Source organism: Cryptosporidium sp. chipmunk genotype I (assembly GCF_004936735.1).
Source record: "Cryptosporidium sp. chipmunk genotype I strain 37763 chromosome Unknown contig_31, whole genome shotgun sequence".
NCBI classification, from domain to species: Eukaryota; Apicomplexa; class Conoidasida; order Eucoccidiorida; family Cryptosporidiidae; genus Cryptosporidium; species Cryptosporidium sp. chipmunk genotype I.
The window spans coordinates 288430-310450 of record NW_027125591.1 but is presented as its reverse complement, the minus strand read 5'-3'; the positions used below and the strand labels follow the sequence as shown (position 1 = coordinate 310450).

Genomic DNA, 22021 nt, shown 5'->3' with positions numbered 1-22021 from the left:
CAAATATCTTACCTATGTTAGAAATTATATACGCTAACCCATATATAATTGCGATGGTTATTGCACTTCCTTTCAAGTTTAAACAGCAGAACGCCTTTCCCCAAACTCCGCAGCTTCGATTGCTTACTCGAAGTTTTTTGTTGTACGCATCTTCATCCAAAAGACCAGCTTGTGCAGTGGAAACAATAGATACCATATGAGGTCAATATTATAGTTTTTTTTAACGTAGCAAAAAAAGTAAATTTCAAAATAACAATAAAAAATAGATCTTATCATATGCCGCCAAGTATATGTTACCTAAATTTTAAAGTAAATCAACTGCAATTTGGTTGTAACCTATTAATGCTGCTATATTTGTAACAACATTGACTTCTTGTTCACTATACATCTTTTCAAGGCTGACCATTTCGTCACTTTCCGTTTCAACAATCTTTTTATATTTTGATTTTAATATAATTTGTCCCGTTTTCTCATTTTCTCTTCGCAGTTCCATATCATTAGCAAATTTTTCCAAGAGAAATTGATGAACTCTTGCCTTATACAAACCCTTATTAAATAGTTTCCCTTCTTTTCTTTGCTTTCTTAATTCAGAACTAAATAACGCATGAATAAAGTTCGGAATCTTCTTCTCCTCAGTTTCCCACATAATTTCACTTGTTCCATTATTATTGCTGAGCGCAATTTGTCTCAATTCCCATTCTTTCCTTGCAATTTCTCTTCCTTTCTTGTAATAGTACTCTTTTTTAATGTTTTTATACCATTCCTTCTTTATCTTCTTTTCTGAAGGATTTGGTTTCTTTTTGTCAATGATTTCTTTTGTAGCATGGGGTAGAATTGAAAAATGAAAATTATTTGGGCTTCGTTTCATTAAGTGTAATATTTTCTGCGTTTCCAGTTGATTAATCTTCGGTTCAACATTATTTCCACCTTTTCCCAAATTTAAGTGTTTAGAGCGCTTCTGTGAGCCATCAGGTAGTTGATATTTATTAAGTATTAGCCCAACTTTAGGTTTAACATACAGAGAATTTCCATTTTTATCCCTATCAATGGTTGAGATATTTCTTTTTACATAAAAGTTTTGAAATGTATGAAAGCCAGATAGATTTACTTCGAAAATATTGCTTGAGTAGCTATCACTATGTTGCACTAATATTGTTTCAATACTTGTTATATTCCTGAACATGGAACTAGGTGGTTTAGCCAATCTTGGCGTTGTTTTAGGAAGTTTTAGTATTGACTTTTCAATGTATTGATCAAGCGTACCAAGCTTTTCGTTTTCAGATTCGTCGGCTACTTGATCCTTTTCCAACTTACGATTAGGATACATACTTTCAAGAATGAGAAAGAGAATCTTTGTTGAAAGCAAATTCTGGAGTTCGGAATGCTCTTTTTGTTTTAAATTTGATATTTTTTTTGAGTACCAAACTCCAATTTCGCAAAAATCAAGATAGTTGAGTGAATAAACAGTTTTTGAAGCTAACTTATGTATTTTGTCTAAATCATGCAATTCTTTACTAATATTAGTGGGGTTTTCAATCCCATTGTCATTAATTTGCAAAATCGAAACCATTATGTCATTGACAATAATGTCAACATTCTCTTTTTTTTCGTTTTCCAAGTCAAACTTAAAGAGCGGCTGTAGATGCTTATTTGAGCAAGTTTCCCAAAAAATGCTTCCTTTGCAAATTCTCTCAATTATACTAGAATTGGGAACCTTGATGATACCTCCATATAAATTAATTTGTTCAAAATTATTAGTGTTTTCATTTTCTAACTCTATCTTTGTTAATTGAGTTTGAAAGATGTCAGTAGCTACTTGAACACAATGAATATTAAAATACCTTGTTTTCGATATTTTAATCACATGATTACAAATATCATGATACTTTATTACAGGAGGAAGTTTTATTTTAAATTTGTTATTGTTTTCAAGATTAAAACGTTCCACAAGCTGATCTCTTTCTGTATTCTTGAAAAATATTGATATTTGCGAATCGGATTTACTTAATTCCATCATTTCTTTTAAAATTTCTTCTGAAACTAAATCAACCCATTGCTTCTCGTGAAGTGAGTAATGACCTTCACCTTCTAAAAGGCAAGTAGCTTGTTGCCACCTTAATGTGTCGTAGCAAATTGCAAGCGCAACCGATACAATATGTTTAAAGGATGTCGAAGGTTTTGCGTCTCCATAAATATTTAGTGTTGGTTTAATGAACCTTTGGGCTACCAAAAAATCAAATAATGATCTAATACAGTCGGTTTTAAAATATTCAGATGCAACAAACTTTTCGCCTAAATAGCAAATTTCTTCGAAAGTAAAGATATTTTGAAAAACTTCATTTAGCCCAATTGTTAACTCTGTTGTTAAAGTATCTAAATGTTCTTTTAACTTTGGATCCAATATTACCTTTGAATATTGACAGGATTTCCAAGAACTAGTGGACTTACAAATTTGATGTGACCTATTATAATTACCAATTATCTGCTGAAGTATTATTGGACATTTCTGGTTAAAGTCTTGAGCATTGGCGATCTGAATTGCGACTTCGCACATATCTCGAAATTCAAGTCCAGCGATTCTTGAAAGTCTGACTAACTCGGTTGCAAGATTGTCAATGTTTAGTTTTTCATCAATATCTAATCCACTGTTGCAGCTCATCCAACGGTTTGTGCTTGCACAAATTTTTCTGGCTAAAACAGTAGGTATTTGCTTCCTAACATTATTTTTAAGACGATTGACAATTTTTTTTGAAAGTTTCTGTTCACTTTCAGTTAAATTAGCATTCTCAATATATTCTTCAACATATCCAATCTCTTTAACCCATTTAGTACACTGGTAATTAAAAGATTCAGTTCTTGAATAAGATTTAATATTAAACAGGATAATCCCGACAAGGCATAGATCATTAAATTTGACATTAGATAATTTCAGATCGTGGGCTGCCTCTGTCATCTGTGCGACAAAGGAGTCAATATTTGCAAGCGCCACCATACTTATTTTTTTCCTATCCATTCCTAATTGTCTTAACACTTTGCTTGATTTAATTCCATCACACGAAGGTAAAGGCTGCTCATCTAATGGACTTGGTTTCCTAATTTCATCCTGCCATGAATCACGCCATTTTGGGAGGATAGCAAAGCTCATTGCTATAAGGGTCTCTTTCCAAATTAAATACGCTTTTTTGGGGCTTATCATATATTTGTTTATGTATCTAGATACTCGATAAATATACTGCGCACCTTGCACTGTACCCTGTGGTGTATATCCCCACTTTTGAATTAGTCCTGCCATACCACCGTATCTTGGATCAGATACCTTTATTGAAACTCCAAGAATATTCTTTGAAATTGATAAAAGCTTTTCTGAGAATAAATTCCAGTTGAATTCTGGCATCTTAAATATGAAACTTGAGCTGTCTATAGATTCATAGATATCTTTAGGGAAGTCAGCATAGTATTTCTTTGCTAATTTATAATCCACCATTTCTGGGGAATATTCTTTAATAGCGTTGTCATTTAATGCAACATACCCTTTAGCTTTAGAAATAATCCTTAACTTCTTTTTCAGCTCAATTCTTTCTTCTTTTTTCGTAAGTTTATTCGATAGATCTTTTTCATCGTTTGCACCAAAATTTAATGGATTTAAAGTTCTTCTGAGAACCTTTTGGTAGTAAATCCTATTGTCTAATTTATTAACACTTTTTTTTCTCTTTAAAATAAAATTGTGGCTTTTCAGATATATTTCGGAAAGTCTTCCTTCTAGTTCCTTGCAGAATCGTGAAGCTTCGCTTTTTATAAAGTCGATGAAAGTCGTAGGGTCTTCACGGCTGATACTCCAATAGTGACTATATTTGCTGTCAAAATTCTCTGAAAAATTCCAGATATCATATGTGATTAAGTTCATGCAAAGATTATTGAAGTACTCATTTTTTACTCCGTAATGAATTAATGACTCTGCCATTGCGCAGCTTGATTCAGGATTAAAGCTTGGAACGTATTTTTTTCTAATAAAAAACAATTCAATTGCTATATCATTAATAGCTGACGATATTTCATCTGTAATACCCTGATTGATGTTTGCTGGAATACAATTCAAATTTGTAATACTTAAGCCATTACAGATTATTTGAGTAAGCTCTGGGGTTAACATTATTTTGGGCCAGTGCTCCAAATTAGTTATTTGTAATAGTAAATAGGGGCAACTCTCCTTAATTTCCTTTAAGCTACCTCTCTGTAGTATCAATTCTGAAATTATACAAAAGTCGGAGCTTTTTATTGTATTTAAATCCAGATATTTTGTTGAAATTGAAAAGAAGTTTGATGCAAGCAGCCCTGACAACCCGTTTTTGGAATTGATACAATTTGAATTAGAAGAGAGTATACTGCAAACTTTGTTTATAGTCTTGTCTTCAAGTTTGTAAAATAAAAATAGAGGGTTTTCCACTGCTTTAGAACTTTGTTTTATCATTTCAATATATTCAAATTCTTTAAGCAAATTTATACACTTCATAAAGTCATTTTCACCGTTCCCATTCAAGAGTTTTTCAGCAAAAATACAATATCTTTCAAACTTCCAAATATTAACATCATTTGATTTGAATATTTTTCTTAGTTTCGAAGCGAGTTTTTCTATTTTAATCGAGTGAAATCCACGTATTAAGTTTTCATCAGCATTGCATTTACGCCACTTAAACGGCCTTGTACAAATTCTTTGCTTTTGTATTTCAGTAAGATTAATATTTAAATCTTCTATTGTTGGAATGTATGCCTTGAAATTACTTAAGTACTTGGAACATGCTTCTAGATAATCTTCTGTATTGCTTTCAGCAAGTTTTGATGCAACGTTGCATAATTCGGTGACTTTTAATTTATTCATTTCAGGAAAATTTTGCATTTCTGCATAAAGGCCTACAGAAATAGCAGAGACGACAGCTTTCTCACTTTTGCATGGAACTGAAGAACGTAAAGATTGAGTGCATATAGAAATAGCATCGTCTGTAGAAATTTCCAAAAATTTTGTAGGAAGTATCATTCCTGAAATTAGTACCTCAACGCAGGAATTTAAGAAATATGGATATTTTGTCATACCAGGTAAATTTCTCGAGATTGGCTGTTTTTCTACTGATCCATCTTGAATTAGTTTTGCAGCATTGCAAATTGATTGAATTTCAGAATCTTCAATGAGGCTCAGCCCATAATTTAACATTATCCCTTGAATGATTTCAGATACTAAATGTTGAATGCTTTGATCTTGATTATTGCAGTAAATTTTAAATGCAATTGAACCACTACATAATGAAATTGCATCATCTAATTTTAACATAAATGAGTCGGTAGATATTACACTCCTTGTTATCGAAACACACTTATAATTGAAGTTAGAAATATCTTTTGGATCTTTCTGTATACTTTCCAAAATTTTCTTGGCCAATGGATAAAAATAATGTAATTCCCATTTTTTCAGTGAATTTATATTTTTGCTCTTTTTATAAAATTCAGAAACCAAAAGTGATTCCATATAATTTTCATTGGAAATGCTGTTTGGAGATATATGACTACAAAGAACAGATATAGTAAAAAATGACGCGTTCAAGTTAGAGTTGCGAATGTGTTTTGCGCATATCGCATTAAAATAATACGGTGAATCATTTATTTCATTGTCTGTAAATATTGAATGAACAATTTCACAGAATTCTATAAAACTTGGAATTTCAGAGATTTGCAAATATTGATAAATTGCTGAGAACAATGCGCTAGCTATATGCGAATATTCTTCAGGATATCCATGGCATATTAAAGAACGATGAGTTACTGCACATGCCCCTTCAGCTATTTCAGAAGTGAATTGAGCACCGATTTTCATTAATTCCCTCATGCATTCAATTTCAAATTTGTTTGGTTCCACATCTAACAAATTGTTTGCTGCTTTACAAAATTGAGATTCAGATATATTTTGCATAGATGGAAATTGATGCGAACCAAAAAGTAAACTATTAGCAAGTAAATCTAATTCAACAATCTCTCCACATGGTACTCTCCAAAAATAATTATGAACACAAACTTTAATAAAAGTAGTAAATTTATATGGCTTGTTCTCACTGAATGAAATGTTGACACTCTTTCTTATTAGTTTGAGGTTTTTAATAAAGCTTACGGAACAAAAATGGTTAAAATAAGGAATAGTAGGGATTGAATCTAGATTATTATATTCTTCAGGGATGGTTGATTCGGATATCATGCAAATGTCATTCCAATTGAATTGGAGGCAGATATCCACTTCTGCTAATAGTCCGTAATAGAATTCGGATGCGACAAACTCTGTCAAAAACTTGCTTTTAATACTGCCACTTACTGCACATCTTTCCCATCTTAACGAACTACTACAGATAAATATCGCAAAATTTATTGGGATATACTCACTGTTACTTTCATTACTACCTATAAGTTCTCTTACGCATTCTCTGTTAAAGTATCCTGACGTTATTCCATTAAATTGGGCATATGAATCTAGTTTACTAATATTATTTAGAACCCAACTGATTGAATAGTCTTCGAGCCTATTAGCAGAAGATCCAAGCCCATTATTTAATTTATTCAGATTCGAAATGATATTTTTGGCAGCAATACAGAACGTATTTGCAGGTAAGTTATAATATCTTTTAGACGAAATCAAAAGCTCCTGTGACAAAATGCTTATTTGAGGCAAATAAATTAAGCCCTCAGAGCTTTCAGCTGTACAGTCGTTAACCCAAAATAAAACGGAAGAGCTACACACTGAAACTGCTTCTAGAGTTTTTATTGGCTGGGAAATAACCCCTATACTAGTTTTAAAAGTAATTGGATAAGTAGAAAGAACTCGCCAACAAATCGAATTGAAGAATTGCCCAAAGTTGATTTGTGACTGATTAGAAAGTTCTTCGTTTTCTATTCGACTTATGTCTTTTTGAATTGTGTCTGCTATATAACACAGGTCATCTATCTCTGCAAATCGATAATATAATGAGCTAAACATATAAGTTGGTAGCTGATGTATCTGCTGGAGCAATGTTGTAGCAAGTAAACTAATCTTCTCAATAATGGAGATATAACTCGATTCTTTGTTATCTGAAAATGAATTAATATTATCGAAGTTTTTATGATCTGAATTACGGTTACATGCTATCCATAAAGGGTTATTTCTGCATATTTCAATTATATTCTTTGTCGAAGGTAGCCAAGATTTGCCAGACAAAACAAGCTTCGAAGGTGCTGATAATTCATCAACGCAAATAATATTAAAGTAACTCATTACATCTCCTTTTAAGATCATTTTTTCAGATAATCCACAAAAGTCTATAGGTGTTAATTCTTCTGAACCATTTGAAGTAGATAAATATTTATCACGTTTAGAGATCTCGAAGAATAGTGAAGATGCAAGTAAATGTAGCTCCGGAAGGTCATAATTGCTGTTTGAGTCATTTTTGATACAAATTTTTGACCAAAACGTCGTTATTGAACAAATTGCCAAAGCATCTCTAACCTTAAAAACAATTGGTTCAGAATTTATTTGATTAGAAACTAACTTTTCTACACACAAATGATTATAGCTTAAATAATCTTCGTTAGAAAAATTTAAGTTCAAATTACAAAATGCATCCATTGGAATATTGGTTAACTCGGGGTTTTCATTTATTGTTAATAATACTGCTAAATGAATGTCAGTTGCAATTAAACTATCTATCGAAGCTTGGTCTTGACAGACATTTTGCCATTCCGGTAGTTCTCTGCAAACCAATATAAAGTTTTGAATAATCTTGTCAATTGAGACTTGGCCGGCTTGTTCGTTCACCCATATTTCATTTGGGGAATTTCTGTAATAATTTAAAAGTGAATTTACACAAAATGAATTAAAGTGGTCTAGATCTCCATTATAAATTTCTAGGATAGGATTTAGCAAGTCATCACGTTTAATCTGCGAATACCCTAAACCATGTAATTCGTTCAGAATATTTTCCAAGATAATCTCACTCTTATCAATTTCCTGGCAAAACAATACGTTTTTCAGAAAAATGGATAAAATTGAGTAGGCTAGTAGTAATCGAACAAATGACATAATTATACATTAATAGAACAACTATTAATATTTAAATAAACCTATATTTTTTCGAAGGTAATAAGTTTGTATATCATATTCTATATTATAGCCTTATGCAAGCGTGATTTCGATACTTAGATAACTAGCGCCGAAGCACCCCACACTTAAGGCACATTTTTTTGCTGGCAAAATCATGGAAAAAAATATTAAAAACCAGATATTATAGACTAAAAAGTTATAATTCATACTTGATTACAATAAAAATCTTGGTACTTACTAATGAGCTCAGAACCTAAATTACTTTTCCTCATTAACCCGATATTCAGTATTCTGAATGTATTTTTTGGAACTTGTTCCATGAGGTAGGTATTGCAAGCCTTTATATCTCTCCGCTCGATTATTATAGTCAAAATTATCTTCATGGGCTTCTCTATCAATTCTGTTGTCAGGTATAAAGAATTTTTGAGCCAATAAATTAGCCCAATTATATCTATAATGCCCACCGTAATAATTATTTCCTGCCATTCTCTGGTTATATGACTTGCCCTGTAAGAAAACACGATTAGGACTGGTGCGTTCCTCAGGACTCCTCATATTAAGTTTTTCGATCTCATCCCTCCTAAAGTTCGCTTCTTCGTACTCCTCTACTTGAGATGCACCATAGTTGGGGTCAAAGTAATTAAAGAAGTTCTGACAAATCATTTCGGCCTTCTCAAAATTTTCGGAAGAAATAGATCTGATGGACCTGGTATTTATTTTGAATTTTGCTACCTCAATTGAATGTTCTTCTGATAACGAATGTAACATTTTACCGACAATTTTTGGGCAGTCGATATGAAACATTGATGTTTCATGACCTTCTAAAACTTTTCCTGTTTCTGTAACTTCTTTAATGGAAAATAGCTCTTTTGCTGAATCACAAAAGTCAGCAAATAAAAGATCCAAATATCCCAAATCTTGTGAAGATTTGTAAAGAGCACCTGCAATTGGATCTATCTGTTCAATAATTGATGAATGGTCATCTATCGTCCCAATACATGTGCCTTGCCAATGCCTTGAACTTTGACAAATTGACTTTCCATATTCCTTACTTATCGACATAGCTGCAAGAGCATTTACACATTCACGATTGAAAAATCTTAAATCCACTTCGTGTAAAAGCGCTTCTGCAATTGGGCAAAAGTCTACCAACTCAAATAATGACACTGTTATAAACCTTGCGAGACCAGTATTTTGAACAACCTCAGAGTATATTTGGGACGCCAATGCATCAACTTCTGAGTCCATATAGTTTCCACACATAACCCAAAACCTTGTTCCACTGCATATAATTTCTGCATGTCTAGCACCAATAGAAAGTGTTCTCAACCCATAAATACAATCACTATTAAAAAAACTACTAATGTTCGTATTATTCGTTTGTCCCTTGGGAATTAAGCTTTTAATTTCCCCCCTTCTTATGTTTTTCACTACACTGCATATATGACGATAAGTGATTGATGTAAATCTTAGTTTTTGGGCACCCAATAATAGATCATACGATATTTCATCTATTTCATCATTCTGATAATTCCCACACTTTTCAAACTGTGGTGAAGACATACATATTTTGGTGATTGTTCTGGATTTAATCGTCGCAAGCCTTACATGGCCATCAATCACTACTTTTTGCCTGAACATCATTCTCAAATTCCTGGCACATTCAGAATTGAAATACTTTTTCTCAACTTTTGAAAGCGCAAGTACAAGTGAACAAAATGATTCAAATGTAATTGGACTTGACCCTTTTACTGTATTTCCAGATAATGAAAAGGCTAGTTGTTTATCTTCATCTAATAAAGAAACTGCCTTTCTAAACAATGTATTCGCAATATTTTGAACATTATCTAGATCTAATTGAGTATTGTTCTGGGAACTAATATCTTCTTCCGAATATATTGGTTTGAACTGTTTACAAATTTGATCAGATGCAGCTGAACGCTCAAGAGCAGATCTAGCTGCTGTTTTTATTACATAAGAGTATATATCTCGATCTGTTAATATACTTGATTTTGAATAAGGCTTCAGTGTATTATTCAACTCATCTTTCTTCAAATTATCCTGAATTATTAGAGATGCATAAGAAAGCCCTGATGAAGTTGACTCCCACCTAGGAGTATCTTGACACAATTTTGAAATTTTGTGAAATGGAATTGTTAAATATTTTCCTGTAATCTTTTGTGTATGAATATCGAGCTCCGGTATGTACTTTAAAGCCTCAATACATGATGAATAAAAATCTTGATTTCTAACACCAACTAGAGCTTCAGATGGTTTACAAAATTGATAAAACCTTAGATTTGTTAAATTGTTTTCATGTGCAACGCTCAATAATTCAAGTGCAAGTGCGTCAACATCCTCATTATTACTCCCACAATTTAATTTTAAGTCAACTATATCTTTTTCTGGTCTTGCAATAATTCCAGCTGTGAGACTTGGAGTGAAGGGTGGTAATATTTCAATTCCTATTGATAATACAGAATCTTTCCAAATATTGTATGCAGTTTTTGGTAAAATGTATTTTTTCGAATGTAATATGGCCAGCATCCTAATATATTGTGGATTCTGGATAGATCTAACATCTACAGTATTTAATGAATAACCCAACATGAGCATTGCTTTTGATTCATCGCTACCGGGAAAAGGTAGTTCAATTGTCCAGCCAAGTATTCTTCTAGACGTAGCTTTAACTGATTGCATCAAATTCATGAATAATTCCAGAATTGACTCTCCCTGTTTTTTTTCCACTACTTTCTTTTTTTTGAGACAAGGAATAAAAATTTTCTTTTTATTCTTTTTTTGATAAAATGAAACAGAAGTGCAAATTGAGGTTGCAATGTCATTTAAGCGTTTAATAGTTTCCCCACGAGAACAAAATTTCTCTATTGACCCATGTTTACTCTCAGAGATATTAGCCAACTTTTCATGTTCTATCATTGATGTAAGGTACATTGTGCATTCATACAAATACCTTTTTCTATTTGAAATAGGTGTTTTTGTATCAGAAGGAATACGTAGGGTAGAAGAAATTTTTGTCAGTAACTGACAAACATGATTGATATCGAAGTTTGGAATCCCTTCTTTTCTTATTAAAACAAACATTTCAAATGCAACATCGGATATTAGTTTTGTATTGCTAAATCCATTGCATTCCGCATTGTATATCCACGTAGATTTACAAATTTGTTCAGCAATAGAAGGAGTAATTTGAGATCCTGACATTTCATGCAAATTTAGTAGTAAAAGAACACTATCTTCGCAAATTTCTAAGTATTCTTCACGAGTTCTTGCCCTTATACTTCTTGATGAAACAAAACAAAAGTGTGTAAATGAAAGAGATTTTTTTGCCATTGGCAAGACGTGGGGTATTGTTGCCCTCAACAGCTCTTCAGTTAAAGAGTCAAGTGCCAAGTCAACTCCATTACATGTAGAATATTGCGGCATATTGCGACATAACCTAATAATTGATTGTTCCAATAATTTAGTGACTGGTCTTGAGAGTAAAAATGAAATCCCAGAACTTTTACAATGATTCATAAAAGATGCCTTCGTATCAATGATTGAAATAGAAAACGCACAAACTTTATACCAAGATAAGTCGACCGATAGTTCGGGTATTTCTGATTGCAAAATAAATACTCGTTCAGCTAATTCATCTACATCACTCCTATTTACATTACATGATCTAGAAGCAGGGCAAGACGAGCCAGAGCCAGTAATTTCTCTCATATATCCAGGAAGAGTACTTAGTTGTTCATCCTTTAGCTTTTCACCTCCATAACTCCACCCATTTTGAGTTCGAATGAAATTTTCAGATAAATTTTCTGGATCAAGTTGTAAATCTTCTAGCTGAAATCTAGGTATAGACTCCAGTGAACTATTACAGAGGACTAGAACACTATTCAAGCACAAAATCAGTAAGCCAAATAAGACTGTAGATGTTATGTAATGCATGTTGAGTTGTGCTCATTGAGAAAGGTCAACAAAAAATATATAGCAAGCATGTGTTTACCGCCATAATATTTAGATCACAAAATTGACTATAAAAAATATCAAAAAATTTGATAACTAGAGGAATAAGATCGAATAAATAATTGTTTAATTATGATATTCTAAATTCAATATTATTCAAAAGCATTACCTATACTATGCAAAATTATCGTTACAAAAATATTTATGTATTATGTTCTAAAAGGCGGTAGCTATATATATTACCGCTTTTCACAATATTAAATATATTCTGTGTCTCAAATTTATCCGCTCTCTGATTTAGTGGATAAATAATGGCGGAGCTCGTCATTTTTTAGGTTTAATTACAATGCAGAAGAGTTTATTATTTTTATCATTACTGTACCTATTTTGCTCAATTTGTGTTGGAAGCATTCTCTCGGAGGAAGTTCCAACTCCTGGAAACTCAACCGAAATAACCTTGGAAACAGACGAAGGTAATAATTCAACTGAAGTTAAATCAGAAGAGCAAGTGATCGTCAACGGAACCACAGTGGAAACCAGTCCGCCATCTACAAACCCATTTTCCGAAAGAACTTTGGTCTTGTTAAAACCTGAAGTTACTCATAGAGGACTCATTGGAGCAATCCTTTCCCAAATCGAGCATAAAGGCTTTAAAATTGTTGCTATGAAGTTTTTGGTTGCTACTGCTCAACAGATCGAAGCACATTATTCTGACCACGCAGGGAAACCATTTTTTGAAAGTTTAGTTTCTAGAACAACCAATCAACCAATTGTTGCAATTGTTCTGGAAGGGTTGAACGCAATATCAGAGTTTCGTAGATTAATGGGCTCTACAGATCCAAAAAGATCAGAAATAGGAACTTTGCGTGCACAATTCGGAATGCAGACTGAGAGAAATCTCATTCATGCATCTGATTCCGTTGAGAATGCCAATTTGGAGATCTTCCTTTGGTTTGGCCCAGATGAAATCTACTCTTATCAAAGAGCCATAGATCAGTTTGTGTATTATGAATAGATTTAGTTGTGTAACTTAATTCACCGGCTATTTTTCAAGAGTTTTATTCTGTCAATTTACGTATTGCTTAGTTTGTTGATCCTACGCAGAATTTGTATTCTTTTGGGAATTCATTCTTAAGAGCTTCTACAATTGTGTAGAAAATCGATAAGAACGAATAAGATACTTGGGGGTGAACGGTTGGGGGGGCGGGCGTTGGATGTTTTTGCCCGCTTGTTTTGGGTGGAGCGATCTGCGTTGGAATATGCACTTCTGTGTATGTACCTTCGTCAGTGGAATTCACATACTCTTCGTCGAATTGCATGTTGTGTGAAGGAGTTGAGTCATCTGTTTCGATGCTTGTTGCGATCCTAGACGCTCTCATGGTCGATTCCAACACACCCTCGACCTTATTGAATACCGTTGTTAGTTTCTGGAGTAAATTGATAGTCTTGATCTCTCCGTTGGGTGGCACTCCGAAAAACTTTGATAGTTTAGAGTCAGAATTTAGATTCAGTAGTTGCCTATATTTGGTGGACTTTGATGGAAAGTTAATGAATTCGTTTACATTAGGGGGTGCGTTGAGGAAGCATGTGTAGTCAGAATACTGTGTTCTGCCTGGGTCTCCGTGATAATCAAGTCTTAGAACCATTGTTCTACTTCTTGGCATCCTAGAATAGAGTTTAGACATGAAAATATGCCTGTCCTGGTTCGAATTTTGGCTAGAATTTTTAATATTTCTTTTCATATATTGTGAAAATGGCGGTGAAAATTCACCAGTATCATCTGTGTTTCTACCTTTTATCATTGTGAGTGGCAAAATTTTATTGGACCACTGATAAAATCCTGACGCGATAAGATGTTTAACCATTGAAAAAGCGTATTCACATGACCTTCTACCGGAAATTACTGCAATATATGATGCTATATTTAATAAATATGTAACCTCTTCCGCCATCCGATCATCAATGAATAGTTTTATTAAATTATACAGAATGTCACACTCTATTATAACCAGAAAATAGAATGGAAAGGGCTTTGAAATGTCATAGCCACATTTGGGGTAAGTTGGACTATCATAAACGAACTCATTTCGAACCTCTTTATAAAAAATATCTGGATGAGTATCATCTGGAAAATTTTGAAGTATTTTATTTATCTTTACATTCACTTCTCTAATATCAAATGGGCTGTATGGAGTTGTACCTATGGGAACAGGGATTGATTTTTGAAATTCGCGTGATAAATTCTCTTGGTCGCCATTAGGCATGAATTTTCTGATAACAATGATGAACACTTTGTATTCTTCAGTAAAGTGTTCATGAACGCACCCAAAATTAAAGTGAGCTACCAAATCATCAAGTAGCAGAATAGTAGTTCCAAATTGAACTTTCCCACTTATATAAGCACGATATTTAACGAGATCCTTGATAAAAGGTAGCTCTTCACTTCTTAGATCAAATGGCCAAACTTTAGGGAAAGAAGAAATCTTTGTAAGCAGCTTTTTTAAAAAGGCCTTTCCCTGCACTTCATCCATACCGTTAGGAATGGAATCCAAAAGGAAGGGTCGTCCCCCAATTGTTCTTTTAGCCTTTTGGATATGCTTTTTAAAAAATAACGATTCTTGGCTATTAAGCCCTAAAGTAATACTGTCAAAGTATATTGATTTTCTTTCCAACACCCGATTAAATGGAATAATAGACGGGATGCCTGTTTCTAATTCGTTCTCATCTGCAAAGAAGATTTTAAATATATCTATCGGATGGTGAATAGTCTCTGGCTGTCCATATTTTTTAAGGTAATAAACTTCATTAAGTAAATATGCATCTCCAATATCATCAATCTTAGTTGAAAAATTATAAAAATCATAATTATTATCTAAGCTTTGGTTGGAATCAAATATTCTTGGCTTAACTAATTTGCTTTCAGAGAGTTTTGCTGCAGTACCACATCCATGCGAAAAAATTCTTGGTAAAAGTATTCTAGGGTCATTCGATTTACGTAAATTGTACATGGATGCCAGTAGTGGCACTATTTCTGGATTAATATATGTTTTTCCTGGGCCCACATGTTTTAGAATGACGTTATCTACATCATATAGTAGAAGTAGAGTGGAACCTTTTTTTAAAGCATTTCTTTCATCGGTAGTATTTGTAGGCAATACTTTTAAAGATTCTCCAAGATAAATAGATAATAGCAATTTTATGCATGCATTTAATAATAGTATACTCGCATTGTGTTTCATAACTTTGAATGAAACTTTTCATTATAAATTGATTTGCCACTAGTCAAATTTAACTACACCCAAAAACGCATAAAATTACCGCCAATCAGTACGCGTTTGTACATTATTTGTTAATTAATTAATTATTGCTATCTTGAAGTGATAGTTTGCTTGCTTTAGACCGAACTTTTGTTACTAATGAGCCATTATATCTAATCTTAATAATTTTATGAATTTATTTCATTCCACTTTACATTGAATAAAATAAACGAAATGGCGCGTCACATTTGTGGTATGCATCTATAAATTGATTATTAAAAAATGAAGTTTGTTGCATTTTTACTTTTGTGCTATTATATGTTGGGAATAAATGGAGTTTTTGGAGTAAGTGATCTTTCAAACTTCATAGAACCTTCAATTTTTCTAAATAGTCCTACTTTCGATGTTTATGAGCGGAATAAAAACGATTATAAAAGGTCAGTGTTAAGTTCGAAAGTGAGTAATAGTTTTATTAATAATGACTTGCTCAAAAGCATTGAGGATACTGTAAATATAAACCAAAAAAAAAATGGGTTTGTCGGATCTAATTTTACAGACTCTCTATACTACGATAGGTCAGAGTTAAGTGAAAATCTAAGGGCGTTTTCAAACCTATTGATCTCACCAATTATGGGTAAAAGTACAGCTATATTAGGAGAACTATCATTTAAATATTCGTTGGATGGAGTCAGAAGCGAGCTTATTGATACTGGAAGTCACTATTCTCCTGTCAAATTAGTTAATAAACTCTTTGGCCCAAGAGGTGCAAAAAATAATGCTATGGGATTATTAAGATATGGATTTTTATACGCATTAATAAACGAGATTAATAATCGCTTTTCGAAAAAAACAGATTTTAAGTACGAATTACACCCTAAATTATTAATCGATCCACTGAAGCATAATGAATGTGTAAGTCTTCTAGCAGAAGCAAATATTCATAGTAAACCTTTGCTAATCTTAACGATTAACAAAAGGATATTTGAAATAATTTGCGAACAAGTAACAAAAAATAACTTTTTCATTGAAATGCATTCTTGGGATAATCAAATATCAAAAATTATTAGCTATATTCAAGAGAATATTCAATCCATACAAAAAAATTTAGATTTTGAGTCAAAAACAATCCGGGTTACTTATTTACCTAAAGCTCCTGAAATAAAAGTAAGTGGTACAGAAATTAAACTAAGGTATTTGAACATTGTGAAAAGTATTGATTTGATTAAGAAAAAGGAGTATTCACTGTTCAGCAGCCTTATTTTTACTAAGAAGATAGCAGTTAAGATCTCAACCCAATATTTGCCTAACGGAACCGAATTAGTCCAGAGATGTATAGAAATAATAAAGTCCGAAAATCCTGCGCTAATGAGGGAGGTTTATCAAAGAGAAAAAATAGAACAGATATGTAAAATATCGATGGGTAGCTAATTTCAACGTTTTTAAAACTGGTTATTTGAGAAAAAAAATGTTTCAAAAGTTGATTTATAACTTTTATACTGTTTATTCTACCTAACTATTCTCATCGTCTGTAAGGTTTTTTGACACGTCATAAAGCGCGTCTCTCTCATTCTGAAAACTAGAAAGTTGCATTTGATACTCTTTCCTTTTTTGAGCAAGATCCACCTCTAGCCTCTCTCTTTCTTTTTTTAGCTCTTGAATGTTGTTGATTGTTGAAATAGCAGGTCCATTAGACCTTGAACCATTTGTTTCCTCAGCATTTAGTTCTTCATCGATTTGTTTAATTCTATCGACTTGTTCTGCCTGATATGTTAGAAATTTTAGAGTTTTCTCATAATGATCATGTCTTTTTTTTCGAAAAATTCTAATTTTTTGTTCAAACTTCATTAATTGACTTGCCACTCTCCCAGGAGTATGTATCCAATCTATGTCGCGTTTGAACTGTAATGCACGATCTTTTTGTTGTTGAAGTAATATATGTTTTTCGAGTTTTAACGGTATTGTTTTTTTAATTTCTTCTTTTGTTACCTTATCACGCTCTCTTACAAATGCTTCTCTCATTCTGTCTTTGTTTTGAGGAGAAGCAAATCTAAATGAAGCAGTTGTCTGTTGTAACTCCCAATTTGAGACAACCTCCCTCGCAGCTTCATGTAGCCTTATCCTCCCTTCTCTTATTTTTTCATCCAGAATACTCAATCTATTTGAAAGTTCCTGCTCGAATACTGAGTTTGCATCTTCAAGTCTTTTTTGCACAAGTTTAAGAACTTTGCCGTCATAGCTAAGGTTATTTTTCTCATCCGAAGCCACCAGCTCTTCACCTAGATCAATCCCTATTCCTTTCATGGCCAGAATGTTTGCTTTGCTAGGAACACTTTTCGGTTTGGTAACAGGTATCATACCATACTTTTGCAGCATTAACTCATCTAAGGAATTTCTCATTTCTGCACACTCTAATAATATTTTTTCTTTTTTTTCTATATAGAAATGTTTCATCTTTAGCAATTCCCATCTAGATTGAATAATATTCCATTCTAGTGTGCTTATTTCCCCATACAATGTTCCATCATCTATTTCACCTTCTGATTCAAATAGTTCTTTATAAGCTAATGTATTTGCATCCATTGATTCAAACTGATGTATATGTTGCATATCATTATCACTTATCTTATCATTATAAAACCTTACATTAAATAAACTAATCTTGAGCTGTTCCTTATATTTATTAAGCTCTGATAATGCTTCGTTTGGAATTTCTTCCATGTTAAAATATGTTTCATACTTATCAGACTTTTCGAAAGAGTATGTCAAAGAACTCAAATCATCATTCAACTTGGATTCGTAGCCAGAAAATAATTGCTCATTCTTAGTGTTCAGCCAAATATTTGCTTCAATTAGCCCTTCGCTTTTCTTCAATCTTTCAGAAAAAGCTGATCTCACATTTGTAATCTCAAAATACTTTATATCCCTATTAAGTTGCAATTGTGAAATTTCATTTTTTTTCTGCAGAATACTAATGTCGTTGCTTATGTTATCCTCTAATAATTTTGAATTTCTTCTTAAAGTGTTTATTTTTTCTGCATAATTTTTTGACAAATCTGATTCTACGAGTGTATCTAATTCATTTCTTTTCTGCCTTAACTCGTTCATCAATTTCAATAGCTTTTTCATTTCATCAGTAGCAATCTCTATTGATTGATTTGTTTCACTTAATAATTGTTGATATTGAGGATTTCCAATTTGAAGCTGAGACTGACGAAGCTGTTGCCTCGTAATAAACTCTGCATTTCTGTTATATTCATTGTTTAAATATAGATAAGTGTCTTGCATGTCTTTTATTCTGAGCTCCCATTGAATTGAATATTCAATCGAGTAGGCACTATCCCACATTTCATTTAAATCTGCAAGATGTTTATCAACAACCTTTTCTATAACAATCAATTGTCTCGCCAACTTTTGACCTTCTGAATCATATTTTGAAACCATATTATTTTTCTCTTCATGAAGTTTAACAATTAAGCTCTTTCTTTCCTTTAATTCTTTTTCACTGATCTTTATAGGTATCAGAGGATGAAGACCCTTACCAGATAAGGTATTTACTCTATTCCAGAGCTTACGAGGAAGAGTTCTAAATAAATTTTTTTCAAATAATTGCCTTCGTTTGTAATGAATATCTTTTAATTTTTGAATGTTTTGATCAGAGTCCAAACGACTACTATATTCTAACATCTTAGAGTTTATATATATTCTCTCCTTCTCTAAAAGCGTATCTTCCCAATTTACCATATTTGCCATTGTTGACGAATTTACAAGTTCAATTCTATGTGAAATTGCAATGTAATCTAAAGCTTGATGAACAAAATTCATAATTTCTATTTCTGCTTCTGTTATTTTTCTGTTATTGTTACTTATTTGAAATAACAAATCAGCCCACTCTGTTCTCATTGACAATAAATCTGAAGAATATTTATCTATGAGGTCTCTAATATTTTCCCTCTTTTTCTCAGTAATTATATCTTCACTCAATAATGATAACAATAAGTCCTTCTGTGCATCCTCTATTTCAAATAATTTCTGAAACTGCCTCCTAGAGTATTTGTCTAATTTTTCTCTAACCCTCCGATTCTCAACCATGAATTCTTGAAGCTGATTCCATTTATCTAGTTTATATGCAGAACTAGATTTTTCTTCTGTCTGCTTGCTCTCAATAGTCTTTAATCTTTCTTCTACAATTTCTAATGCCGCTTGCTCGTTGCTATAACCTTCTCGCACTTCCTCAATTGAGCTAAGTTCACTACCAATTCCTAGTTCTGAAAGCTCATTTATTGACGCTATCCTAATATCGGGTCTTTCATTAGCAACAGAATTACAAAACGAGCGTATATGTTGATTTACATGGTTAGGTTGGCAATTTATTCTCAATCCCTTCCAAACTTTGGCTCTCCTATTTTCTTCTGCCTTTCTGTTTTCATTTATCATCATTAATATGGTTTTTGAACAGTTATCTGCTAGCTTTGATTCATCTTCATATTCAAAGTAATCTGGGCAACGAAACTCGGGATTTTTCATATCAATTAATCTAATAACATCATCATCTAAAGAGGCTTGAATTATGTTTAACCATTCAACAAGTCTTCCCATGTACCTATGCGCAACTGATTTACAAAACTTTATTAAATCTTGAACTTTATCAACGCCTAAATGTACTTTATTTAATGGTGATTTAGTTCCTGGAAACTTTTCCACTCCTAATGTCATCAGAGCACTTCTACAATTGTATACAAATGATCTAATTTTCCCTGTTATTTCATTCGTAGCATCTGTAGGTTTGCTAGTAAAAGAGATCGGTATTGTGTGTTTTGGTAAGTCAGTGCTGTATACCAATGGATTCGGAACGCTAGCGCTTTCTACCAAAAATAACCATTGTAATCTTTCATCGTTAATTTCGTCTGAGAAACTCTTTAAAAGCTGGTCTATTACTGCGCCCTTTACTCCACCATCCTCCCATGATTTCTTTATTTCTAATGCTTTCATGTGTCTTTTATTCATCATTTCTTTTTCCTTCTTTCCGTATAATCTCTCGAAAACCATATAACAAAAAGTTTCCACTTGTTCTTTTCTATGATCAGAGTCATTTCCTGCAATTAATATTCCATTTAAATTATTTTCATTATAACTATAATAAGTTACTCCATCTTCAGAAATGTACTTTTCATATGCTAAACTCCTAATTCCTCTTCTACAATACTGAATAAATTTTTTTAAAATTCCATTACTATACTTAAACTCTTTTGGAATTTTAATTTGCTTATACGGGTTTATCTTTTTTTCATACTGAACAGGAGATGATGGGTCGCTCATAAAATCAATAATTGCCCTCCATTCATCTTCCAACAAAGGAATGGAAAATTCTAATTGCTCCAAACTTGTTCCTAGTTGAAATTTTATTTGTTTTTTTTCAAGTTCTATACTATTTATGAATGACTCCACAACTTTCCTGGGTAACTTGTTTAAAATTTCAACAATTCCATCTATATTTTTTGATCTAAAAAATGAAAGGACTCTGTTTTGTACTTGTTTAGGAAGTTGAGAAATTGTTATTTCTAGTGCTGGTAAATCTTCCCTATTTTCATCTAAAACTGACTTCAATATTGTGCTTAAAACCTTTGGAGTTTTATATTTAGAAATTGGTGTACCTTCATTTTCAAATTGTTCACATTCAGACACACTGTAGCCCAATCTCTCACTTGTTAGTTCAGATGGAGTTTTTGAAAAATCCAATTGATTTGCAGCACATTTCTTTTCATTTGTGGTCTTTCCTAAAGTCAAAGCATTTCTCCCTATTAGAGAAATTTGATCAGTTTTACCTTCATAATCATGAAACGAATCTTCACTTGAATTAAATAAATTTTGATTTGTCCTCCAATTAGTGCTTTCAGTTACCATTGGGCTCTCTGTCTTAATTGGCAAAGTGAATCCAGAAATGAAGTACTGGCTTGCAGCATCGCTGCAAAATAACTTCATTATTTCATCTACTCTATTAATGTCCGAAAACTTAAATGAATATTTTCTTTTGCTTCTAGGTAGATGAATTTCAAGTAGGCTTGAGAGTGCTCCAACACAATTTTCCTTCATTATTCTAATCTTTTCATCCTTTTCTGAAGTAAATTTAGTTTCACCATGTGAATAGAACGCACCAGGTACTTCATTTGGCAAATTTTTACATTTAATATTCGGATGTGACCTTATTGCTGTTAATATGAAATGCCATTGCGTTTTTGTATCATCAGACTTTTTTTCTTCAGCAGAATAAATTGACACAAAAACGCAACAAAAAAGTAGAATAAGGAACCTAATCTTCATGTTCCTCTCATTTGAAAACTAATTTGTATATTAAATTGCAACTTTAATTCTGTCGTCTATTCCTTGAAATCTTTTTTGCTCTGAAATTTTAGATCAAGTGGCGGCAATATACATAATGTATATATTTAATAATTATAAATAAATATATTTATACATATTCAAATATATGTATATACCAATGTAATATTTTTAATTTGTAAAATTAGTAAAAATACAAAAGAAATAAATTATTTGGTTCAAAATATTCTATAATTCTTGAGATTAAAATTATAAATAGGGAAATGTATTTACTAAAAATCTGGAATCTTTTTTTCCCCCTGCTTTATATTATTTTCACTTACGCAGATACACTTTAGTGCGA

At 32.3% G+C, this 22021-nt stretch overlaps 6 protein-coding genes across 6 annotated transcripts; 2 read left to right on the top strand and 4 right to left on the bottom strand.

The window, feature by feature from the left end:
* Positions 1–304: 304 nt before the first annotated feature.
* On the bottom strand, positions 305–8092 carry ELE39_002685 (large cysteine rich; the record flags this gene model as incomplete). The annotated part of the gene is made up of 1 exon (XM_067345789.1): positions 305–8092. The coding sequence occupies one exon, from the start codon at positions 8090–8092 to the stop codon at positions 305–307; it is 7788 nt and encodes a 2595-aa protein (XP_067201647.1).
* Positions 8093–8371: 279 nt separating this feature from the next.
* On the bottom strand, positions 8372–12067 carry ELE39_002683 (cysteine rich having a signal peptide; the record flags this gene model as incomplete). Its single annotated transcript, XM_067345787.1, has 1 exon — positions 8372–12067. The coding sequence occupies one exon, from the start codon at positions 12065–12067 to the stop codon at positions 8372–8374; it is 3696 nt and encodes a 1231-aa protein (XP_067201645.1).
* Positions 12068–12431: 364 nt separating this feature from the next.
* ELE39_002682 (nucleoside-diphosphate kinase) lies at positions 12432–13100 on the top strand (the record flags this gene model as incomplete). Its single annotated transcript, XM_067345786.1, has 1 exon — positions 12432–13100. One exon carries the CDS (start codon positions 12432–12434, stop codon positions 13098–13100), a length of 669 nt encoding a protein of 222 aa, XP_067201644.1.
* Positions 13101–13167: 67 nt separating this feature from the next.
* ELE39_002681 (uncharacterized protein) lies at positions 13168–15324 on the bottom strand (the record flags this gene model as incomplete). The annotated part of the gene is made up of 1 exon (XM_067345785.1): positions 13168–15324. The coding sequence occupies one exon, from the start codon at positions 15322–15324 to the stop codon at positions 13168–13170; it is 2157 nt and encodes a 718-aa protein (XP_067201643.1).
* A 300-nt stretch (positions 15325–15624) lies between these two features.
* On the top strand, positions 15625–16770 carry ELE39_002680 (uncharacterized protein; the record flags this gene model as incomplete). The annotated part of the gene is made up of 1 exon (XM_067345784.1): positions 15625–16770. One exon carries the CDS (start codon positions 15625–15627, stop codon positions 16768–16770), a length of 1146 nt encoding a protein of 381 aa, XP_067201642.1.
* An 81-nt stretch (positions 16771–16851) lies between these two features.
* Positions 16852–21660, bottom strand: ELE39_002679 (large with signal peptide; the record flags this gene model as incomplete). Its single annotated transcript, XM_067345783.1, has 1 exon — positions 16852–21660. The coding sequence occupies one exon, from the start codon at positions 21658–21660 to the stop codon at positions 16852–16854; it is 4809 nt and encodes a 1602-aa protein (XP_067201641.1).
* Positions 21661–22021: the final 361 nt, after the last annotated feature.